The sequence below is a fragment of the Papio anubis genome, chromosome 20 (genome assembly GCF_008728515.1).
Source record: "Papio anubis isolate 15944 chromosome 20, Panubis1.0, whole genome shotgun sequence".
NCBI classification, from domain to species: Eukaryota; Metazoa; Chordata; class Mammalia; order Primates; family Cercopithecidae; genus Papio; species Papio anubis.
The window spans coordinates 390,566-412,185 of record NC_044995.1 but is presented as its reverse complement, the minus strand read 5'-3'; the positions used below and the strand labels follow the sequence as shown (position 1 = coordinate 412,185).

The 21,620-nt window shown below is 44.4% G+C and overlaps 2 protein-coding genes and 1 long non-coding RNA gene across 7 annotated transcripts in view; 2 read left to right on the top strand and 1 right to left on the bottom strand.

The window, feature by feature from the left end:
- CARD8 (caspase recruitment domain family member 8) overlaps window positions 1-7,379 on the top strand; it is a 16,724-nt gene extending 9,345 nt beyond the window's left edge. The window contains exons 7-8 of one of the 2 annotated variants that reach the window (XM_031659096.1): window positions 3,671-3,796; window positions 6,919-7,379. In XM_031659096.1, coding sequence (XP_031514956.1) covers window positions 3,671-3,796; window positions 6,919-7,068 — 276 coding nt within the window. In that variant the 3' untranslated portion in view covers window positions 7,069-7,379. The remainder of the gene's footprint in view (window positions 1-3,670; window positions 3,797-6,918) is intronic. The other variant, XM_031659097.1, reaches the window with a different exon arrangement.
- Window positions 1-21,620, top strand: part of ZNF114 (zinc finger protein 114) — a 75,858-nt gene that overhangs the window by 20,712 nt on the left and 33,526 nt on the right. The gene's annotated exons all lie outside the window — the stretch shown is intronic.
- On the bottom strand, window positions 1,679-21,620 carry LOC110741943. 2 transcript variants are annotated; one of them, XR_004180220.1, is made up of 4 exons: window positions 20,528-21,620; window positions 18,546-18,652; window positions 16,799-16,962; window positions 1,679-2,729 (listed from the first exon to the last, which is right to left on the bottom strand). It is a non-coding gene; the product is annotated as an uncharacterized LOC110741943 (long non-coding RNA). The 2 variants fall into 2 exon arrangements; XR_004180221.1 differs by lacking the exon at window positions 20,528-21,620 and adding an exon at window positions 20,343-20,518.

Below are 21,620 nucleotides of genomic sequence, written 5' to 3'. Positions count from 1 at the left end.
CTCCATAGCTGCTGTGTTTGTGAATAAAATGCTGCTTCTGTGCCTCCAGCCTTGGTGCGAAGATTATGCCAGGAAGATTTCATTAAACTTTACTGTCCTGGTGCCTACCATCTTTGCATCCCAATCACAAGAGGCGAGAGCATGCCTGGCTGTATTTAAGGTGGTTACTGTGGGTAATTTAAATACAGGAGAAAATTGGCTGAGGCGATGGCTCTCGCCTGTAATCCCAGCACTTCGGGAGGCTGAGGGGGGCGGATCACCTGAGGTGAGGAACTGGAGACCAACCTGGCCAACGTGGTGAAACCCCGTGTCTACTAAAAGTACAAAAATTAGTCGGGCGTGGTGGCGTCTGTGGTTGGCAGGGTTTTTTTTTAAGCGGTTTGAAAATAGAACTCCATTCTCTCCTGGGTTAGTACGGTTCCTGCTGAGATGTCTACTGTTAATCGCATGGAGTTTCCTTTCTAGGTGACTAGATGCTTTTCTCTTGCTGAGTTTTGGATATTTCCCTTCACTTGGCCTTAGACAGTCTGATGACCATATCTTATGGTGAAGTTCATGTTGCAGGGTATTTTGCTGGTGATCACTGGGCCTCCTTTATCCAGATCTTTAAATATCTTGCTAGACTAGGAAAATTTTTGTCAGTTATTCTCTTAGATTCTAAGTTTTTTCCTTTTTCTTCTCCCTTGGAAATACTGATGATTCGTAAGTTTCATTGCTTTATGTAGCCCCATACTTCTATTTATTTATTATTTTATTTTAGCCTGACTGGGTTAATTAAAAAGGCTTGTCTTCAGGTTCTCTCCTCTGCTTGGTCTAGTCTATGATTAAAGCTTTCCACTGTATTTTGTAATATTTTCAATGAATCTTTCATTTCTAGATGTTAATTTTTTTAAGATATCTGTCTCCTTGGTAAATCTCTAGTTCACATCCTGAATGAATTTTCAGATTTTTTTGTGTTGGTTTTCACATTTATCTTGCATCTCTTCTTGAGCTTCTTTAAGCTCAGTCTTTTGAATTGTTTATCTGGCACTTTGAAAATTTCATTTTGGTTAGGATCCATTGGTAGAGAATTACAATGTTCCTTTGGGGGTGTCATAACACCTTAAAATAAAATAAAATAAAATAAAATAAAATAAAATAAAATGCAGTGAGAGAATCTCTGCATATTATTTCTTCTGCCCATCTCCTCCTTGAGACCCAGAAAAGGAAGCTCCCTTTTCGGAAGTCCTAAATTTTTATGGAGATTGTTGCATGTGGTTCAATATTCAGCACCAATAGATGAAAATTTCATTTTGGTTAGGATCCATTGGTAGAGAATTACTATGTTCCTTTGGGGGTGTCATAACACCCTGATTTTTCATACTTCCATTACTGTAATGCTGTGTCCCCACCCAAATCTCATCTTGAATTGTAGCTCCCATAATTCCCACGTGTTGTGGGAGGTGATTGAATCATGAGGGCAGGTTTTTCCTGTGCTGTTCTTGTGAGAGCAAATAAATCTCACGAGATCTGATGGTTTTATAAAGGGAGGTTTCCTGAACAGGCTCTCTCTTGCCTGCGGCCATGTAAGATGTGACTTTGCTCCTCCTTTGCCTTCCACCATCATTGTGAGGCTTCCCCAGCCATGTGGAACTGTGAGTCAACTAAATTTCTTTCATTTATGAATTACCCAGTCCTGGGCAGTCCTTTACAGCAGCATGAGAATGGACTAATATATCTATTCAACAAATATTTATTGTGTGCCTTATATATTCTAGGCACTATTTTAGGGGATGGGGATACATCAGTAAGAAATAGTGAAAAACATGACAACCTAAGATATTACCTGGAATGTTCATGCTATGGGAAAAATATATATGTATATAGTAAGAACTCTAACAAATAAAGAATGCTATTCCATTCTTTGAAAATAAGTACAGCAGTATGTCTCTCGACCTCTTCAGAAATGAGTCCATAATGATAACCCTGCCAATGTTATACTGATGTCTTTGGTTCTTATACTTCCAATCTGTTGTTGTTATAATTTACATTGAATATATCGGTTCATTTAAAATAATCATTCATCAGAGATGGCAGGATACATCATGTCTTTCCTCCGTCAGTTTCTTTTTATCCTTCTGGAGCTGGTTCTCTTTATAGGCATATGTGGGATGCTTCCTGGATAGGTCTCCACATCCCTTCGCTGCTTAATCCCCATCATGATTTCATCCCTTTGCTCAGTATAACTTGAATTTTTTTCTTTTATTTGATATTCCAGGCCCAGTTTATATTTCAGCTTTGCCCATTCTTTCTTCATTACTACCACTGATATTTTAAAATGAATATAATATGCACATAATGTATTGCTCCATAATTTTCAGAGTGGACACACCCATGTATCCAGCACCCAGAGCAAGATACAGAACATCTCCAACTTCTCTGAGGCCCCCTTGAACCCTCTCCCAGTCATTACCCCAAGGGTGTCTGACAGCTGGACTAGTAATGCCACCTACTGTCAATTGCTTTTAGTTTAAATTCTTGCTCGTTATTTCCATAAAGTCTCTATTGAGTTGCCCCTGAGACTTCTGAAAGGTTTTCTTATTGTTTGAATTCCATTCTATGTCCTTGGTGCCTGCTCAGATAGTTCTGAGGTCTCGCCTTCTGCTCCAGCTTCTGGGCCTCTCAGAGGGGACCTCACTCTTCTGTATCTGCTCCCCGGTGCTCAGGTGGCCGAGCATCTCACAGCAGCCCTGTGATGGAGAGAAGTGACATCTCTACCCTCACCCATCAGAGACGTGTTCACAGACACAGCTGAGCTACCAGTCCTCGGCTGAGGCACCAAAAGGAAGTCCCTTTGTCCTTTGGTTTTATAAGCCCCCTGGCCAAACTCTCCACAGTGTAAAAATAAAATCAAACTGTAGAGGAGTTTATGATAAGTTTACCATTCACAAGAAACCCTTTGGCTCTGAGATGTCCATCAGCAAAAGGTTAATACCATATCTATTTTGCATAGAGGCACATTTACATCTATCTATCTAGTTTACCACTCTACCACCTATCTGTCTATCTCTGTATCTCCTTCTGGGTGTTGGATACATGGGTGTATCCACTGTGAAAATTATGGAGCAATAAATTATTTGCATATTTTATTAAAATAGATTATATCTATTTATAATAGATTATAAAATTTAATAGATTATAAAATTTTAATAGACTATAAAATGTATAGATTATAAAAATATAATCTATCTATCATCTCAATCTATTTTTTTGAAATGGGGTCTCACTCTGTCGCCCAGGCTGGAGTGCAGTGGCATGACCTCAGCTCACTGCAACTTCTGCCTTCTGGGTTCAAGCAATTCTCCTGCCTCAGCCTCCCAAGTAGCTGGATTACAGACGTCAGTCACCATGCCCAGCTAAGTTTTGTATTTTTAGTAGAGATGGGATTTCACCATGTTGGCCAGGCTGGTCTTAAACTCCTGACCTTAGATGACCCACCTGCCTCGGCCTCCCAAAGTGCTGGGATTACAGGCGTGAGCCACCGTGCCTGGCCCCATCATCTCAATCTTTACATCAACTGAATCATATCCTACATGCTACTCAATACAATATATAGAAAACTTTTATGCCACTATTTGTGCTTATTTCTTTTTCTGTGTGCTTTCTGATGTTTCTCCCCCTTATTCCTCAGATGATAGATGATGAGGAAGGTCGCTTCTGTGGTGTGCGTCTACAGACTTCACCCTCAATGCAACCCCTGACCTTTGGTGCTCGTTATATTGTGTCTAATTCTGCTCATCTGGAAATAATACCCACGGTTGGTAGAATTCAAATCTAACGACGGATTTCAGAATATTTTGTACTTTTGAAACAAATAGAAGAATTTTAGCAAGATGCAATTTTTTTCATTAATCGCAAATACAAAGTTTTTTTTTTTTTTTTTTTGAGACGGAGTCTGACTCTGTCGCCCAGGCTGGAGTGCAGTGGCCAGATCTCAGCTCACTGCAAGCTCCGCCTCCCGGGTTTACGCCATTCTCCTGCCTCAGCCTCCCGAGTAGCTGGGACTACAGGTGCCCGCCACCTCGCCCGGCTAGTTTTTTGTATTTTTTAGTAGAGACGGGGTTTCACTGGGTTAGCCAGGATGGTCTCAATCTGCTGACCTCGTGATCCACCCGTCTCGGCCTCCCAAAGTGCTGGGATTACAGGCTTGAGCCACCGCGCCCGGCCAATACAAAGTTTTAAAAAATCGAAAATACAGGAAAACGGTCTTAATCAAATTAAATATTTCCAAAACCTTAACACAGGCAGAGGTAACATTTTAGCATTTGGGGCATTTATCTTGTGATTAAAACTGTATATTCAGTTTTCTAAACTGAAGTTTCCACTTCTCTGTTATGGTTCCCTGCAGGCCTGACATCTTGCCTAGCTAAGTCACTTAACAAATATTTGTTAAGGTGTTTGAATGAAGAAATATGATATCTTGGCCAGGCTCAGTGGCTCAGGCCTGTAATCCCAACACTTTGGGAGGCCGTGGCAGGCGGATCACGAGGTCAAAAGTTTGAGACCAGCCTGACCAACATGGTGAAACCGCATCTCTACTAAAAATACACAAAAAATTAGCCGGGTGTGGTGGCGGGCGCCTGTAATCCCAGCTACTCAGGAGGCTGAGGCAGGAGAATCACTTGAACCTGGGAGCTGGAGGTTGCAGTGAGCTGAGATCGCACCACTGCACTCTGCCCTTGGCAATAGAGTGAGACTGCGTCTTAAAAAATAAAATAAATAAAATAAAAAAAAATATGCTATGTATTATATTTTATGTATTTTTACTGGAGATTACTGTATATTTCTGCACAATTGAAATTATTCCTCCCTGTTATTTTAATAGGACATAAAATGCCATGTAGCTAAAACCCTAGAGCTTTTTAAATCACTTCATTATTATTCAGCATGAACTGCTTGTAATTTCTCATAACAAGTGCCCTGGCAAGAAATATTTCAACTCATACAGTTTTATGTTTTTCTTTTTTTTTTTTTTTTTTTTGAGACGGAGTCTGGCTCTGTTGCCCAGGCTGGAGTGCAGTGGCCGGATCTCAGCTCACTGCAAGCCCCGCCTCCCGGGTTCACGCCATTCTCCTGCCTCAGCCTCCCGAGTAGCTGGGAGTACAGGCGCCCGCCACCTCGCCCGGCTAATTTTTTTTGTATTTTAGTAGAGACGGGGTTTCACCGTGTTAGCCAGGATGGTCTCGATCTCCTGAACTCGTGATCCGCCCGTCTCGGCCTCCCAAAGTGCTGGGATTACAGGCTTGAGCCACCGTGCCCGGCCAGTTTTATGTTTTTCATGTGAAGCTAGAGTGTCCTAAGAGAAATGACTGATTCAAAGAGAACTCATCAAGTTAAAGCTAGTGCATTTCCAAAGAGATTTTCAAAGATTTCTCACAATATAAGTTCTCAAGAATAAAGGACGAGATTTTCCAACAAAATATCCATCTCTAGAATAAAGTATCGAAATTTAATTGTTTTCTAATCTGAATGGGAAAAAAATGCATCTCAGTCCATTATAGATTTTGTTGTTGTTTGTTTTCTTGAGACGGTCTCACTCTGTGTCCCAGGCTGCTGTGCTCACAGCAACCTCCACCTCCTTGGTTCAAGGGATGCTCCTGCCTCACCCTCCCAAGTTGCTGAGATTACAGTTGTGTGCCTCCATGCCTGGCTAATTTTTTGTATTTGTTATAAATTTTAGAATTTTTAAATTGCTATTTTCTGAGAGTTATAGGGCTTGTTTCCTAAAGAAACTAGAGATTTGCACGAACTAAGCTTTTCCTAATTCTGTCCTGCCTATGAGGGTAGCTCCTATTCCCCAGGGCAGCTTTCCTCAGGAATCCTGGGGAAGTCGGGTGCAGAACGAAGAGAAGGACGTGAAAGCACAATGCCACATCTGACCCTTGGCTTCCCAGTGAGGCCAACACAGACCCGATGAGCTGCCTTTGCCAGTTTTCTCACATTTCTCTACAGTCTGAGATCCTGTTAGTAGAGTTATTAATGGGGAGCCTTAGCACCTAAGGTTTTTTTTTTTTCTTTTGAGATGGAATATCGCTCTTGTCGCCCAGGCTAGAGTGCAGTGGCTTGATCTTGGCTCACTGCAACCTCTACCTCCCGGGTTAAAGCCATTCTCCTGCCTTAGCCTCCCAGGAAGCTGGGATTACAGGCACCCGCCACCACACCCCGCTAATTTGTTGTATTTTTAGTAGAGACAGGGTTTCATCATGTTGGCTAGTCTGGTCTCAAACTCCTGACCTCAGGTGATCCACCCACCTCAGCCTCCCAAAGTGCTGGGATTACAGGCATGAGGCACCGTGCCCAGCCAACACCTAAGATTTTTGTACTCAGCTCAGATCATTTTTCTCTGATTCATGGGGTGTTGAGAGCTAGTTTACTCTTGCTTTCACAGAATAAAATTATTTCCTAACATTTTCAATTTAAAAGGATGTTTACCGACTGGGTGCGGTGGCTTATGCCTGTAATCCTAACACTTTGGGAGGCCAAGGAGGGCAGATCACGAGGTCAGGAGTTCCAGACTAGCCTGGCCAATTCGGTGAAACCCCATCTCTACTAAAAATACAAAAATTAGCTGGGCACGGTGGTGTGCACCTGCAATCTCAGCTACTTAGGAAGCTGAGGCAGGAGAATCACTTGAACCTGGGAGCTGACGTTGCAGTGAGCCGAGATTGTGCCACTGCACTCTAGCCTGGGCAACAGAGCAAGACTCTGTAAAACAAAACAAAACAAAACAAGGATGTTTACCTCTCTCCCTCTATTTCCTTCTCAACCAGCTAGGACATTGTGAAGATAACAGGGGGAAAGTTCCATTGGCCAGTTCACTGTAGGGAGCTGGGCCTTTCCACCCTCCACTGCTTAAGTCAACTGCTATGTTTCCTCTAGGAGTTGAAATTGTCCTACAGGAGCCCTGGAGAAATCCAGCCCTTCTCGAAATTCTATGCTGGGCAGATGAAGGAACCCATTCAACTTGAAATTACTGACAAAAGACATGGGACTTTGGTCTGGAAGACTGTGGTGAAGCCAGGTAGGTGAGTGGGTGACGCTGGCATTTTTGGTGAGAGAAAATGCACCTCCACCATTGGATGTCAAAGAAGAGAGCCTGTTTCTCATTCCATCCCACATAAGAAGTCTATTGTCAGTATATCGCCCATGTGAGGACGACGAAAGTGATGGTAGTCCGTGGGAAGTGAAATGCTCAAGGGACCCGAGAATGGGGATGGCCATGGGAATGGAAACCCCTCACACCTGGGGGTAAAGAACAGGAGATTTTGGGTTTTTTTGATAGAGTCTCGCTGTGTTACCCGGGCTGGAGTGCAGTGATACGATCTTGGCTCACTGCAACCTCCTGGTTCAAGTGATTCTCCTGCCTCAGTCTCCCAAGTAGCTGGGACCACAGGCACGTGCCACCACACCTGGCTAATTTTTGTATTTTTAGTAGAGATGGGGGTTTGCCCTGTTGGCCAGGCCAGTCTCAAACTCCTGGCCTCAAGTGATCCACCTGCCTCGACCAGCCTGGCCAACGTGGTGAAACCCTGTCTTCACTAAAATACAAAAATTAACCAGGCGTGGTGGAGGGTGCCTCTAGTCCCAGCTACTCAGGAGGCTGAGGCACGAGAATCACTTGAACCCGGGAGGTGGAGGTTGCAGTGAGCCGAGATGGTGCCACTGCACTCCAGCCTGGGAAACGAGGGAAATTCCATCTAAAAAAAATTTTTTTTTCAGCTGTCATGAGCATGCTGATTCCTTAATAGGGAAATTCTGGATGACATGGGGAGTCTGTGGGTGGCTGGGCCTCTCGGTGAATGTGCTGTTCCGTGAAGCTGATGCTCTTCCTGGAAGTCAAATGACCAGAAACCCAATTTCTGCACCTCATAGTCAATGGGAGACTCAGAGTCATCAGATTCATTCTGTGTTGGTAACACGGAGACTGAGCTGCTACCAATGGAGGGGGTCACAAAATTCATCAGAACTTTAAACCACATCGGGGATTTTAGATAAAAGTATAAGACCATATTGAAGGCCTCCTGGGAAACATCATTTCAATTATTTTCAAATGGGTAGCTCCAGTTGTGAAATCTTCTATCAACTTATAAGTCCTGGTACCAACATGTATAAAAATTTGCTCCTTAAATGTTGATTGTTCATGTCTAAAACACATTTACCTTGACTATAATTTATGTAAGACAGTACGATATGATATTGTTGTAACCCTCAGAGTTCCTAAGACATTCACCTGTGCGTAGAAAGAATATTGGAAAAATGGGCTGGGCGCGGTGGTTTATGTCTGTAATGCCAGCACTTTGGGAGGCCGAGGTGGGCGGATCACCTGAGGTCAGGAGTTCGAGACCAGTCTAGCCAACATGGCAAAACCCTGTCTCCAATAAAAATACAAATATTAGCCAGGCATGGTGGCGCATGCCTACAATCGCAGCTACTCAGGAGGCTGAGGCAGGAGAATTGCTTGAACCCGGGAGGCGGAGGTTGTAGTGAGTTGAGACTGGGCCACTGCAATCTAGCCTTGGTAATGAGGACCTGCCCCTAAAACAAACAAACAAAAACAAAAAAAAAAGAAAAGAATACTGAAAAAATGTTCCTTTCTGATACATTTCCTGAATGAAGTGGAGGCTCTCGAATTTACTTTGGTTTCACTGAGAGACATGTGCCAAACAAAGATCCCTGTCACAGAAAATATGAGACCAAAATTATTTCATTGCAGCCATGAAAGACTAGAAAGCCCAGTAAGGGTGGCGATTCATTGTGGCTGTCATCTCCACCTTCCGTGATATCCACGGTGACTTCCAGCCCTCAGACTTTCTCTCGTAGTTAGTGAAATGTTTACAATTCCTCGCCAGGATGGAGCGTTCTGATGGATTAAGAGGCTCTTGGAGCGTTTTGGTCGCGGAGTCTACTTCAACCTTTAGTCACGGGCTAAAGAACAAAGCTGGCGCCAGAAAATGAGGTAAACAAATGAAAAGATTTACTTTATGGTGGTTTTGTGGAGGGAATACTCCGCCGCCCATACCGGCAAGGAGAAACAGCAGTTATTGGGGTAAAACGTTCTGGACTGAGAACCGTGAGCAGCAGTTCTGGCAATGGAACTCGAGAAATATATAGTAAATCATGAGACTGCGAATCAAGAACGGAAGTAAAATATCCAAAAATGAAATGGACAAGGGGTTGAAGCAACACAAGCAAGATGAAGACCCATCCCCACCATGAAATTACATTATGAATTCGCTTGGTGCAGATCCCAACCCGTACAGAGTTACCCTCAGAGTCCAACTCCCCTTTCATCCAGGTTGATCGTTTTGTGAGGGAGAACCAACAAAACCTGTAAGCCAGGATTGCAATCTTGAAAGGGTGCTCATGATCTCCAAGACAGCCTGAGGTTCTCGGGTGTGAGAATGAGAAGGGAGCTGGTGGAGCAGGCAAAGACACGCAGAGAAGACCACCAAGTTGAGCACATGGAGAAGAAAGGTGGTTCCGGCCCCGGAGCTGCTCTCAGCTTGAAAGGAAGGGACCCTACTCATGGTCCTATCTTCAGGACAGCAGAGTTTGTGCGGAGTCAGTCCAGAGGGGAAGAGAGACCCAGCTCTCATTGGAAATGAAATGAGTAGAAATGATCCTTGATTCCAGTGTTCAAACAGAGGGATGGGCCCTCTGTGTGTGGCCCATCACACAGGCTTGGGGACAGGACACCTGGAAGATACCCATTGGCTTTTATCCCCATGCCTTTCCCTCAAGAATATCTTGAAGAAAGTACACAACGCTTTTAAATCTTTTTCTAACCGTGTTCTATTGCTATAATTATCTCCATCCATTGACATCGCTTCCCAAAGACCCAGGGTAAGGTCAAGGTGAAGCCGAAAGCTGGCGCATGATAGGCCTGAAAGGAAAATTCTCCTGATGAAACCTGAAAACCAACTCTTGCGACACTCTGTTTGATGTCCTTCACCACCGCACCACAAAAGCAGGAAAGTTAACAAAACCCCCAAATTAGTAGACCATGCATTTTAATGGTAGTTGGTTTTATATACGCCGTCCCTTTAAGATTTTATCTTTATTGTTGTTATTACTAGAACAATGGCACGTTATTCCCGCAATTCGGAGGAGGCAGCGGTTTCCAGCCCCATCTTCCATCACATTCAACCTTGGGCTACAGATGTGAGGACTTCCATCAGTAAAAAAAAAACAAAAACCCTTTGGAAATTAAGCAGGCCTCCTGTAATTCTTTTAATCATCATCGAGCTCTTTGTATACCTTATTGACTCTGCAGCTCTGCGGAAATGGCTCATTAACGGATTTCCCAGATATTTCCCATTTCTGTCATTTTGATTTTGCAAGTTTGGCCCCGCAGTTTCTTTTGTCTGAAAACTTTATCAGGAAGCCTTTAAAGCAGATCTGATAGCTATGACTCTCTACTTTTTCTTTTTCTTTCTTTTTTTTTGAACAAAGTCTTGTCATCGTAGCCAAGGTGCAGCAGTATGATCTCAGCTCTCACTGCAACCTCCACCACCAGGTTCAGCGAATTCTCCTGCCTTAGTTCTCTCCTGCTGGGGTTACAGGTCACCACACTTTGCCTTTAGTGAGATGGGTCTATGTTGGCTTGTGGCTGGTCTCAACTCCTTGACCTGAAGTGATCCACCCACCTTTATGCCCTAAGTGCTGATTACAGAGGCCCAATCGCTCACAGCCATGGTCTATCCCTCTATTAGGCACTTTGATTTGTGTTCCTGACATTTGAATGGCAAGGTGTTGCCAGACTCTCTGATTCATCTGTATTCATTACTGGGCACCCATTTTTTAAGTTCTATGAAGTGAGGGCTTTCTATGTTAGCTCATTTTTAAAGTCTGTGCAGTTCTGTCTATCCCAGAAGTCTGCGTGATTTACAATAGACTGCTAGGTGCTGGTCTCAGGCCTTGTGAAATGGGAATTATATCACAGCAGTGATTCTGCTAAAGCTGGCCTCGAATTCATAAAAGTCTTCACGGACTGCGATTCTGTCATCGGCGGCTTAGAGCATTGTTATGGTGAGAGAAATGGCAGATTTTGTTACTTTTCTATAACCTCACTTGAAGTAGAACTGAACTTTTGTATTTAAGATTGAACGCCATAATTTTATGAAAAAAATAAAAATATGTCGTTATTAAAACAAAGCAAGGTATATATTCATATGAGTTTTATTGATTCATTTGAGGCGTGGAAGCTAAAATATTAAGTTCATTGGGTAAAAAAGAAGCCACTAGGCTTCTTTCTAAGGACGCCACTGAGAGAAGTTTATGTCATTTCACTTCCAAAAAGCCCTTTTCTGTGCAAGATAGCCGCTTTAATTATTAATGTTAACATAAAGTGTACGAAATATATTAGTTTACTAACTCTGCTTTTGTCATATCTTGATAAACTCTTTAAGAGCTAAAGACTAGATATTATAAAATTAGGACCCATTTATCCAGTATATACATAATATATACAGTGTGGCAAAGATAAATGGAATGCAGGCTGGACGCAGTGGCTTACGCCTGTAATCCCAAAACTTTGGGAGGCTGAGGCATGGATCACCGAGGTTGGCACCCGAGACCAGCCTGACAATAATGGAGAAACCTTCTACTAAAATACAAAATTAGCCGGCTGGTGGCCCATGCCTGTAATCAATCAGCTACTCTGGGAGGATGAGGCAGGAGAATCGCTTGAATCTGGGACGCGGAGGTTGCAGTGAGCTGAGATCGCACCACTGCACTCCAGCCTGGACAACAAAGTGAGGCTCTGTCTCAGAAAAAAAGAGTAAAGACTCCAAAGACCAAAGTTCCATTAACTGGCAAGTAATGGATCCAGGTCTACAACACTCTGCCTCCCAATGTCGCTCTTGGGTGACACTTTTAAATCACCCAGGGCAGCACCCAAACCCTGGATCTGTGTCAACTCTTGTGTGGCAAATGACTGAAAGTTCAACTTCAATGGAATAAAAATATATAGAGTGTGTCCTGGCTCTACTGAATGCAAGGACAGGAGGTAGGACTGACCCCAGGGAGGCTGATCCATGGGCTCCAAAACAATCTCACAAGGAAGGAACGCTTCAGGCAGTCTCCGCCTTCCTCGTGTGGGTGTTGGCTCCACACGACTACATGAAGCCCACATCCCACAAGAGACCTACCGGGGAGAAGCAGAGCAAGGGCAGCCTGTGATCCCTCCCGATGAGGAGAAGGCTCCTCGGGATGTTGTAATGTCTCACAGACACATTTCCCATTCGGCCTATGTCTCCAGGAAGTCAGGGGAGCAGATTAAATTTTCAAAATTGCCGGGCGCGGTGGCTCAAGCCTGTAATCCCAGCACTTTGGGAGGCCGAGGCGGGCGGATCACAAGGTCAGGAGACCAGGTTCATCTCCTGGCTAACATGGTGAAACCCCCGCCTCTACTAAAATACAAAAAGTAGTGCCGGGTTGTGGCGGGCCTGTAGTCCCCAGCTACTCGGGAGGCTGAGGTGGCAGGAGACAGAACCAGGGGAGGCGGAGCTTGCAGTGAGCCAGCGCCCACTGCACTCCAGCCTGGGGACAAAGCAAGACTCCGTCTCAAAAAATAAATAAATAAATAAATAAATTTTCAAAATCACGCCTAGGGTCAATCAAGATGGCTGGCTGACACAGCCCGGAAGCACCACTCCGACCGAGAGAAACCAAGATACTGGGTAAACCAGCAGACTTAGAGCAGATCTTCGGAGAGAAAGCACCAAGAGTTGATACAGAGGCGATGCAGACGCCAGGGCTGAAGAACGAGGAACCTGGGAATGTGGTGTGGGGGTGCAGGAACTCAGCCAAACCCCAGCACTGAAAGGCTCCTAGGGGAGGGGTGAGTGAAGGGACAGAGGGACGGCAGGCTCTCACCACAGACCGCTGATGTCCCAGCTATAGGAGACCGCACGCCTTCCATAGACATTTTTTTTTTTTGCTTTTGAGACGGAGTTTCGCTCTTGTTGCCCAGGCTGGAGTGCAATGGCGCGATCTCAGCTCACTGCAACCTCCACCTCTCAGCTTCTAACAATTCTCTTGCCTCAGCCTCCCGAGTAGCTGGGATTACAGGCTTGTGCCACCACGCTCAGCTGGCTAAGTTTCTTTGTGTTTTAGTGGAAGACATCGGCTTCCCACCCATGTTGGCCAGGCTGGTCTCTAACCCTGACCCTTCAAGGATCCACCTCCCTCACTTCAGCCTCCAAAAGTGCTGGGATTATAGTGGAGGCACACCCATACTAGCCCATAGACATTTTGTTTTGTGAGACATGTGAACCAGAGCAACTCCATCTTGAGTAGCTGACAAAATGAGAGGCTGAGACCCACCCGCTGATTCCCATAAACACTTGGTTTATTGATGGTAGTTCTTCAAGGCCCAATCGTCAGTCACCGGCAAGGGCAGGCTATGCTGTAGTGTCTTTCACATCTGTCATTGAAGCTACTGCCCTGCCCCCTTCCACTGCCTCTCAACAAGCCAAACTCATTGCTTTAACCCAGGCTGTTATCCTTGCAAAGGGACTACGTGTCAATATCTACACTGATTCCAAGTATGCCTTCCACTTCCTACATCACCATGCTGTTATATGGGCAGAAAGAGGTTTTCTCACTACACAAGGTTCCTCCATCGTCAATGCTTCCTTAATAAAAATTCTCCTTCAGGCTGCTCCACTGCCCAAGGAAACGGAGACAACGCTTATGCTGATAATGCAGCAAAGGAAGCAGCTAGTTTCCCCACATCTGTCCCTCATGGCCAGTTGTTTTCCTTCTCATCTATCACTCCCGCCTATTCTCCCACTGAAACTATTACCTATCAATCCCTTCCTCAAGGGATTGGGGAAGGAATTTCCCTCATTTCCCTTACTCAAGGCAAATGTCCCTTGAGTAAGGGCACCTATAGTGAGAAATGAGAATGCATTAAATGTGGGCTAATACTGGAGGTTCAGGTAAGCCACGGAGACGTAGCTACATGGCATATTATGTCCTGTTTAAGTCATAGGTAGAAATACTTTCAACTGTACAGAAAACGTACACTCTCATATGACAAACACCTATCATCAAGTACATAATATAAAATGAGCTATTTATTTAACTCCTTTAACAAGTACATTTTAAGTACTATCCTCAGGCAAGTGCCACAACCGGAGGCAATCAGCCAGGCCAAACGAACGTCCAGTTATAAACTACAACCTCTCAATGTATAATGTTACCCACGAAACACATACAACAAATGCCAAAATGTTTACTGTGCCTGTGTGACTGTCTTAGAAATATGTAATATGATGAACATGACTTTCTCTGTACTTTCAACTTTTATAATGTTCACATTTGTCATACATAAATACATGAATATATTTCATCTGGCAAAATGTTTTCCATTTTCCTTACAATCGAAATGTATTTCGAAGATGGGTGTTTTAAATTCAGAGTCTACCGACCGTGGGTCTTCTTTCTCATGAGCAGACCAAATACAATGTGAAGGGAATCACGGGGAGCCCTGGCGGGGGAGGTCTGCAGAGGCACCCCATGGACACAGAACAGGACACGAATCATGAGGTGATCATACTCGAGATGTCTCAGATAGAGCTCAGCCAAGATTTTGTAAAATTATTGAGGAGGAATTCATGCTAGAAATGATTACGCTAGATGGTATTATTATTCCAGTGAGTGGACACCTTAGGAAGGAGAGACTGGAGGGGTCCCAGAGACGTCCAGCAGCTACTGATGTTCTGTTTCTTGATCTGGGTGTGAGTTTACATGGTGGTGTCCACTGTAACGATTCAGGAATTGTTTATATTCTGAATGTGTACTATTTTTGTTGTACTTGAAAAGTGGAAAAGAAAAACCTTAGCTGATACTTTTGAAGGAGGGCATGCTTAATGATGAAGCCTGAATTGGATCTGAAATATTTTCAAAATAAAAATTTCCAATTCCATTGGTCAAAGAGATGAAGCTCCGTTGGACAGCAGGACATACATAGAGCATTAATGAAATATGTCAGCACACCCCTGATAAGGTATAGGTGTCATTATAGGTGGATTTATGCAGATATGAGACGTATACCAATGAATTCTGTGTAAAGGAGTGAATCTCCAAGTACTTTGAAACTCTCGATCTGCACTATTCTTTATACCTCTTATCATCTGTACATATATTTTTTCCATTCCATGATCATTCTATATACTCTCTCTAGTTATCGTGTTTTGTATGTTTAGGTCACTGATATATAGCCAACCCCTAAACTGCTGCCTGAAATACGTGAGGTGGACAAACATATTTGTTGAATGAATTTTAAAAGTGGCTTAGAGCAGTGCGGTTTAACAGAAATATAATGCAAAGTCTAGATGTAATTTTAGGTATTTCAATAGCTGCGTTAAAAAGGAGCAAAACCAAGCAGAAAAACCTCCTTTTAATTATATGTAATATGTTCATTTAACCCCCCAAATAATAACTTGAACATATAATCAATGTGAATATTGTTTCTATGATACTTATGTATGATTATTCATAGTAAGACATTATAATCTCTTTTAAAAATTAATGAAATGTTAAACCTAAAGCCATAAAAACCCTAGAAGAAAACCTAGGCAATACCATTCAGGACATGGGCATAGGCAAGGACTTCATGACTAAAACACCAAAAGCAATGGCAACAAAAGCCAAAATAGACAAATGGGATCTAATTAAACTAAAGAGCTTCTGCACGGCAAAAGAAACTACCATCAGAGTGAATACGCAACCTACAGAATGGGAGAAAATTTTTACAATGTACTCATCTGACAAAGAGCTAATATCCAGAATCTACAAAGAACTTAAACAAATTTACAAGAAAAATCAAACAACCCCATCAAAAAGTGGGCAAAGGATATGAACAGACACTGTTCAAAAGAAGACATTTATGCAGCCAACAGACACATGAAAAAATGCTCATCATCACTGGCCGTCAGAGAAATGCAAATCAAAACCACAATGAGATACTATCTCACACCAGTTAGAATAGTGATCATTAAAAAGTCAGGAAACAACAGGTGCTGGAGAGGATGTAGAGAAATAGGAACACTTTTACACTGTTGGTGGGGCTGTAAACTAGTTCAACCATTGCGGAAGACAGTGTGGCAATTCCTCAAGGATCTAGAACTAGAAATACCATTTGACCCAGCCATCCCATTACTGGGGATACACCCAAAGGATTATAAATCATGCTGCTATAAAGACACATGCACACGTATGTTTATTGCAGCACATTCACAATAGCAAAGACCTGGAACCAACCGAAATGTCTATCAATGACAGACTGGATTAAGAAAATGTGGCACATACACACCATGGAATACTATGCAGACATAAAGAAGGATGAGTTCATGTCCTTTGTAGGGACATGGAGGAAGCTGGAAACCATCATTCTGAACAAACTGTTGCAAGGACAGAAAACCAAACACCACATGTTCTCACTTGTAGGTGGGAATTGAACAATGAGATCACTTGGACACAGGAAGGGGAACATCACACACTGGGATGTGTCGTGGGGTGGGGGAAGTGGGGAGGGATAGCATTAGGAGATATACCACGAGATATACACGGGTTATGAGTAATAACCTCCTGCAGCATCTTAGTCTAGTGTTTGATAACTAACCTGAGTACCAGATTGTTTAAGTAAAACTTTAAGCAACTGCATATAATGTTGCTCTTCAATAGACAAAGTCTGCCCCATGTTACTCTTATTCAGAAACTTTCCATTCCTAGTACTCTTCAGGGCACTGACCTTATATCCCAGTACCTCCTTAGGGCACTGGCCTTGTATCTGCTGACAGCGGCAGACTCTTCCCCGGGTTTCTGGTTCGTCTGGTCAGTTTCACTTTCTCTGCTCCAGCAGACCTTCTTTGCCCACGTCCCTGTTTGGGCACCGCTTGTCGCTGTCAGTTGCTACTGGATTGAACGAAGGGGGACAAATGCAGAAATAAAGACAAAGACAAAAAGATCTACTTTAAAAGAAGGGGTCGGGGTCTCCTTGCTCTTAGTGAACAAGGGCCCAGAACTTTTACAGCCCTTCGTATTTATTAGGTAGAAAGGGCAGGGAGGGAGAGGTAATGGTTGGTCAGCTGCTTGATTTATCACAGGTTCACAAAATTGCTTTCTTTGTACAACAGGCTTCAGATGTTCCTAGAGATAATCACAAGGAACACTGCGCTTGGGGTGCAACTGCCCTCAGCACCCCTTCTGGTGGCAGATGCAGCTGTCAGTTTTCCAACATCCTGCTTTCATGTGAATAGTTTCCTGTTTGCTGATATAGCCTCCAGGTATGCTGAGTTGATCACAACCCTCATTCTTTCGGCCTGTAACACCCCCAGATGGGATAAAGAAGCCTAGAGGACCCCCAGTGGAAGAAACACGTAAAAAACTACACAGACTGCTTCGTAAGATTTCAAGATTCTTTTCATGGCAAGACATAATACAGTAACATTCGGATGGAGAGGAGGCCATCGACACCCAGGGAGCCACACAGAGGAGGTTGCTCCTGAAGAAATGTAATAGCAAGCTGGCACTGCAGAAGAGGGGGTTTTTGTATAGGACACTTTAGGTGGGGTTAGCTAGGTTTCAAGGGCTTTCCATGGATTGGCTAATTTGCATAATTCTGCAGGTTATGGGACATGGGGGCTATTTCTAGTTGTTTGGTACATGGGCCAAGGGCCATTGGGGTGAGTACATTATGGCCCCAGAGTATGAAGCCAAATGAGAAGAGAAGTGTTGGAGGTTGATTTAATCAGCTGCTCGAGAAGCACTGAAAGGCCGCCACCCACGGCTTCAAAACTGGTCAGGACAACATTGAAAGACATAAAGGGAGACAGAAAGAGAGATCAACAGGTGTAGAACCAGTGGTTGTCAATTTCAGGGGAAATTTTTGTTAGAAAATAAGGAGTGAGTTTGTCATTACTTTTTTTTTTTTTTTTTTTCCAGACAGGGTCTCGCTCTGTTGCCCAGGCTGGAGTGCAGTGGCACGATGACAACTCACTGCAGCCTCAAACTCCTGGGCTCATGCAATCCTCCCACCTCAGCCTCCTGATCAGCTGGGACTGACTGCAGGTGTCCACCACTGTGCCCAGCTAATTTTTGTATTTTTTGTAGAGAAGGGGTTTCACCATGTTGCCCAAGCTGGTCTCAAACTCCTGGGTTCAAGCGATCCACCCATCTTGGCCTCCCAATGTGTTGGGATTATAGGCGTGACACACTGCCTATAAAAAAAATCATGACCTTTTTTTTTTTTTTTTTTTTTTTTTAACAGCTGGGATTCCCCTCATGGCCTCTTTTCCTGTATACTCCCACATCCTTTAACTTCAGCATACTTGCTTCCTCTGGGAGACTTTGCCTTAGATTTGCTGACCTCCCCACACACTCTGCTGGGTTCTGGATCCCTGCTCTGTGCACCTCTAACTCACTGTACATCATATCTCCACAACTGGACATAATGTCCTGATATTATCATTGTATGCCTATATGTCTGTCATACTTACCACGCTGCACTCCTGGAGGACGGGAACCTGATCTCATTCATCTGCTTGGCCATTCCCCAATGCCCACTGCAGGGTGGGACAGGTAGCAGATGCTTGATAAACGTTTCCTGAAAAATAAATGAATCAGATCCCCGTGATCATCGTTGTTGCTGTTGTTTATCGAACACACCATGTGTCAAGTGCTTGGCTAATGCTTCCTATGCACAGTTGCATTTAATCCTTACAGCAATATCATTAAATCAGCACTCTTGCTGTCCCTATTTCATGGGAGGCTGAAGCTTAGAGAGGTGATGTAAACAACATGATGCCAGCCTGAAGGAGAGACTGCTCATATGAAAGTGCTGGGGGAGAAAGAGAGACAGATACACACACACACACACACACATACACACACACCTACAAGGGAGGAGAGAAGAGAAAGGAGGAAGGAAGGGAGGGAGGGAGGGAGGGAGAGTGAAAGGGGGGGGGAGGGGGGGGGGGGGGGGGGGAGGGAGGGCAGGGAGGCAGGCAGACACACACTAGGATTGAGATTTATTTTTCTTAAAGAGTGGTCAGGCCAGACATGGTGGCACATGTTTATAGTCCCAGCTACCTGGGAGACTGAAGCAGGAAGATCACTTGAGCCCAAGAGTTTGAGGCTGCAGTAAGCTATGATCATGCCACTGCAGTTCAGCCTGGGCAACAGAGTGAGACCCTGTCTCTTAAAAAATAATAATAATAAGAGAGAGTAGTGGTCAGTAGGATTCAATAATTATTTTATTTAATACACTAGCATTTATTGGGTGCCTATATGTTGAGTTTCCAGTGATGAACAAGATGCCTGCTGTTATAACCCCAGAAGGTGGATGGAGACAGATAGATACTGAACTCCTGGTGCTCAGTTATGGATGTTTCTCGATTATCCACCCAACATCCATCCCTCTTCCCTCTTCTTAAAAGGACCCATGTCTTATTTCCAGCGTCCGCTCCTCACACATCCTACGAACATCAAAAAAACCTGTTGCCACCTCCACCTCCAAGGATATTTCACTCCCCTAATCACAATTATAGATTTACATGAGGGGCAAGTGACTTAGGCCCAGTCATGGGGGAGCCAGTTTTGGAGCTCTTGTTACAATGCTGGGAGTGGGGCCTGGAGTAAACCAGCTGGGGCACCCATGGTTGAGTGGTGCAGGGTAGTCCATCTGCCTCTTTTATGAGCACTGTGAAAACTCCATTTCAACATTTCTGACTTTACTCACAGAAGTAAAGGCTTTTGTGGCTGTAGCCAAACGGAGTCCAAAGGGACTCAGGAATATGCCAAACTGCTACCTCCTTCCAGGCGGACTGTCTGGATTGTGCTCTGATTAATTTGCCATAGGTTCCTCCCTCTCCAGGGATGGCCTGGCTCCAGCCATTCTGCAACCAAAAGCATAACCAGCCCTTTCCTGTAGCTGACCCTCAGATGGCAGAAGACCCAAACGAAATATATATATACACACACATATATATACATACACACACACACACACACACATATATATATACATACACACACACATACACACACACACACACACACATATATATATATATATATATTTTTTTTTTGAGACAGAATCTCGCTCTGTCACCCAGGCTGGACTGCAGTGGCGCGGTCTCAGCTCACTGCAACCTCCGCCTCCCGGGTTCAAGCCATTTTCCTGTCTCAGCCTCCCGAGTAGCTGGCACTACAGGCGCCCGCCACCAGGCCCGGCTAATGGTGAAACCCTGCCTCGACTAAAAATACAAAAATCAGCCAGGCGTGACGGCATGTACCTGTAATCCCGGCTACTTGGGAGGCTGAGGCAGGAGAATCGATTGAAACCAGGAGGCAGAGGTTGCAGTGAGATGAGATCGCTCACTCTCCATCCCTCCAGTTCCCAGGCTGTTAGTCTAATTTCTCCCGCGAGGTCTCTAATCCCCGTCCCCTTCCACTCCAGGGTTACTGTGGCAACGCCAACCTTTGAATCCCCCTCCTGCGCGCTGAGCGACTCGTAACCATGGAGACCGAAGCAGGTTTCCCGCCCCCGCCTCGTCACCCAGAGACTGCAGCCCCGGGGCCCAGACCCTTTGGACAAGGAGAGCCGAGCGGGCCCCACAATGCTCCGTGGGTAAAGGGGTCCTCCCCACTCCTCTCCTGCCTGCCGACGAAGGAAACACCCCGCAACATGCACAAGCTCAGACGGAGTTCTGGGCCCGCGGATTCTACTGCGCAAGCCCTCACGCTTAGGAAAGGGACTTGGGCGCGAAAGCGCTGGTGGCGCTCAGCCTGCTGGGAGTTGTAGTTTTCTGGCTGCTACCGCAGGAGATACAGGTGGCCAATGGGTGAGCTGGATGGAGGTAAGAACAAGGTTAAGGAAGCTGGGATCTTCGTGCAGGTTGGATCGTCACCATAGCAACAATGAAGCATCACGAAGTGCTAGTTCTGCTAGGCAGTCTGCCATTTTCATTCTTTCATCTTTTTTTTGTTTTAACTCAAAGCTTACTTTGCAACAGGCACTGTTCTAGGCACTGGGGATACAATGGAAAACAAAATAGAGCTTATATTTTGGCGGGAGGAGATCGACAATAACGGTGAACACATGTTACTGGAAAAGCAGTATGTTAATAAGTAATTGGGCTGCTTTGGGAAAAAATGGAAATGCAGGCAATGTTAGAACACTGGCATACACACTAATTCATTTATCCTCACAAAGCCCTATAGACCGGTACTATTATGACCCCTCAACTGTAACATAGGCTGAACAACTGAAGGTCACATGACAAGGAAGTAGTGGAGCTGGGATTTGAACCCAGGCAGTCTGGCTTCATACTTGATAAGCTTAACCACAATGCGAAATTGGTAAATAGCTGTGTGGCATAATTTCAGGTAGTGATAAGTGCTGTGAAGGATAAAGCAAAGAAAGGGGCTGGGGTGGCTCTTTAGAGAGACTACTTAGGGATGGCTTTCAGGAAGAGGTGGCATTTGAGCTGGGGCCTGAGAGATTGATGTGACTTGTGATAAAAGAAAAACTTCAGACTAATTAAATTTAAAGAAGTTTAATTGGCTGAGCA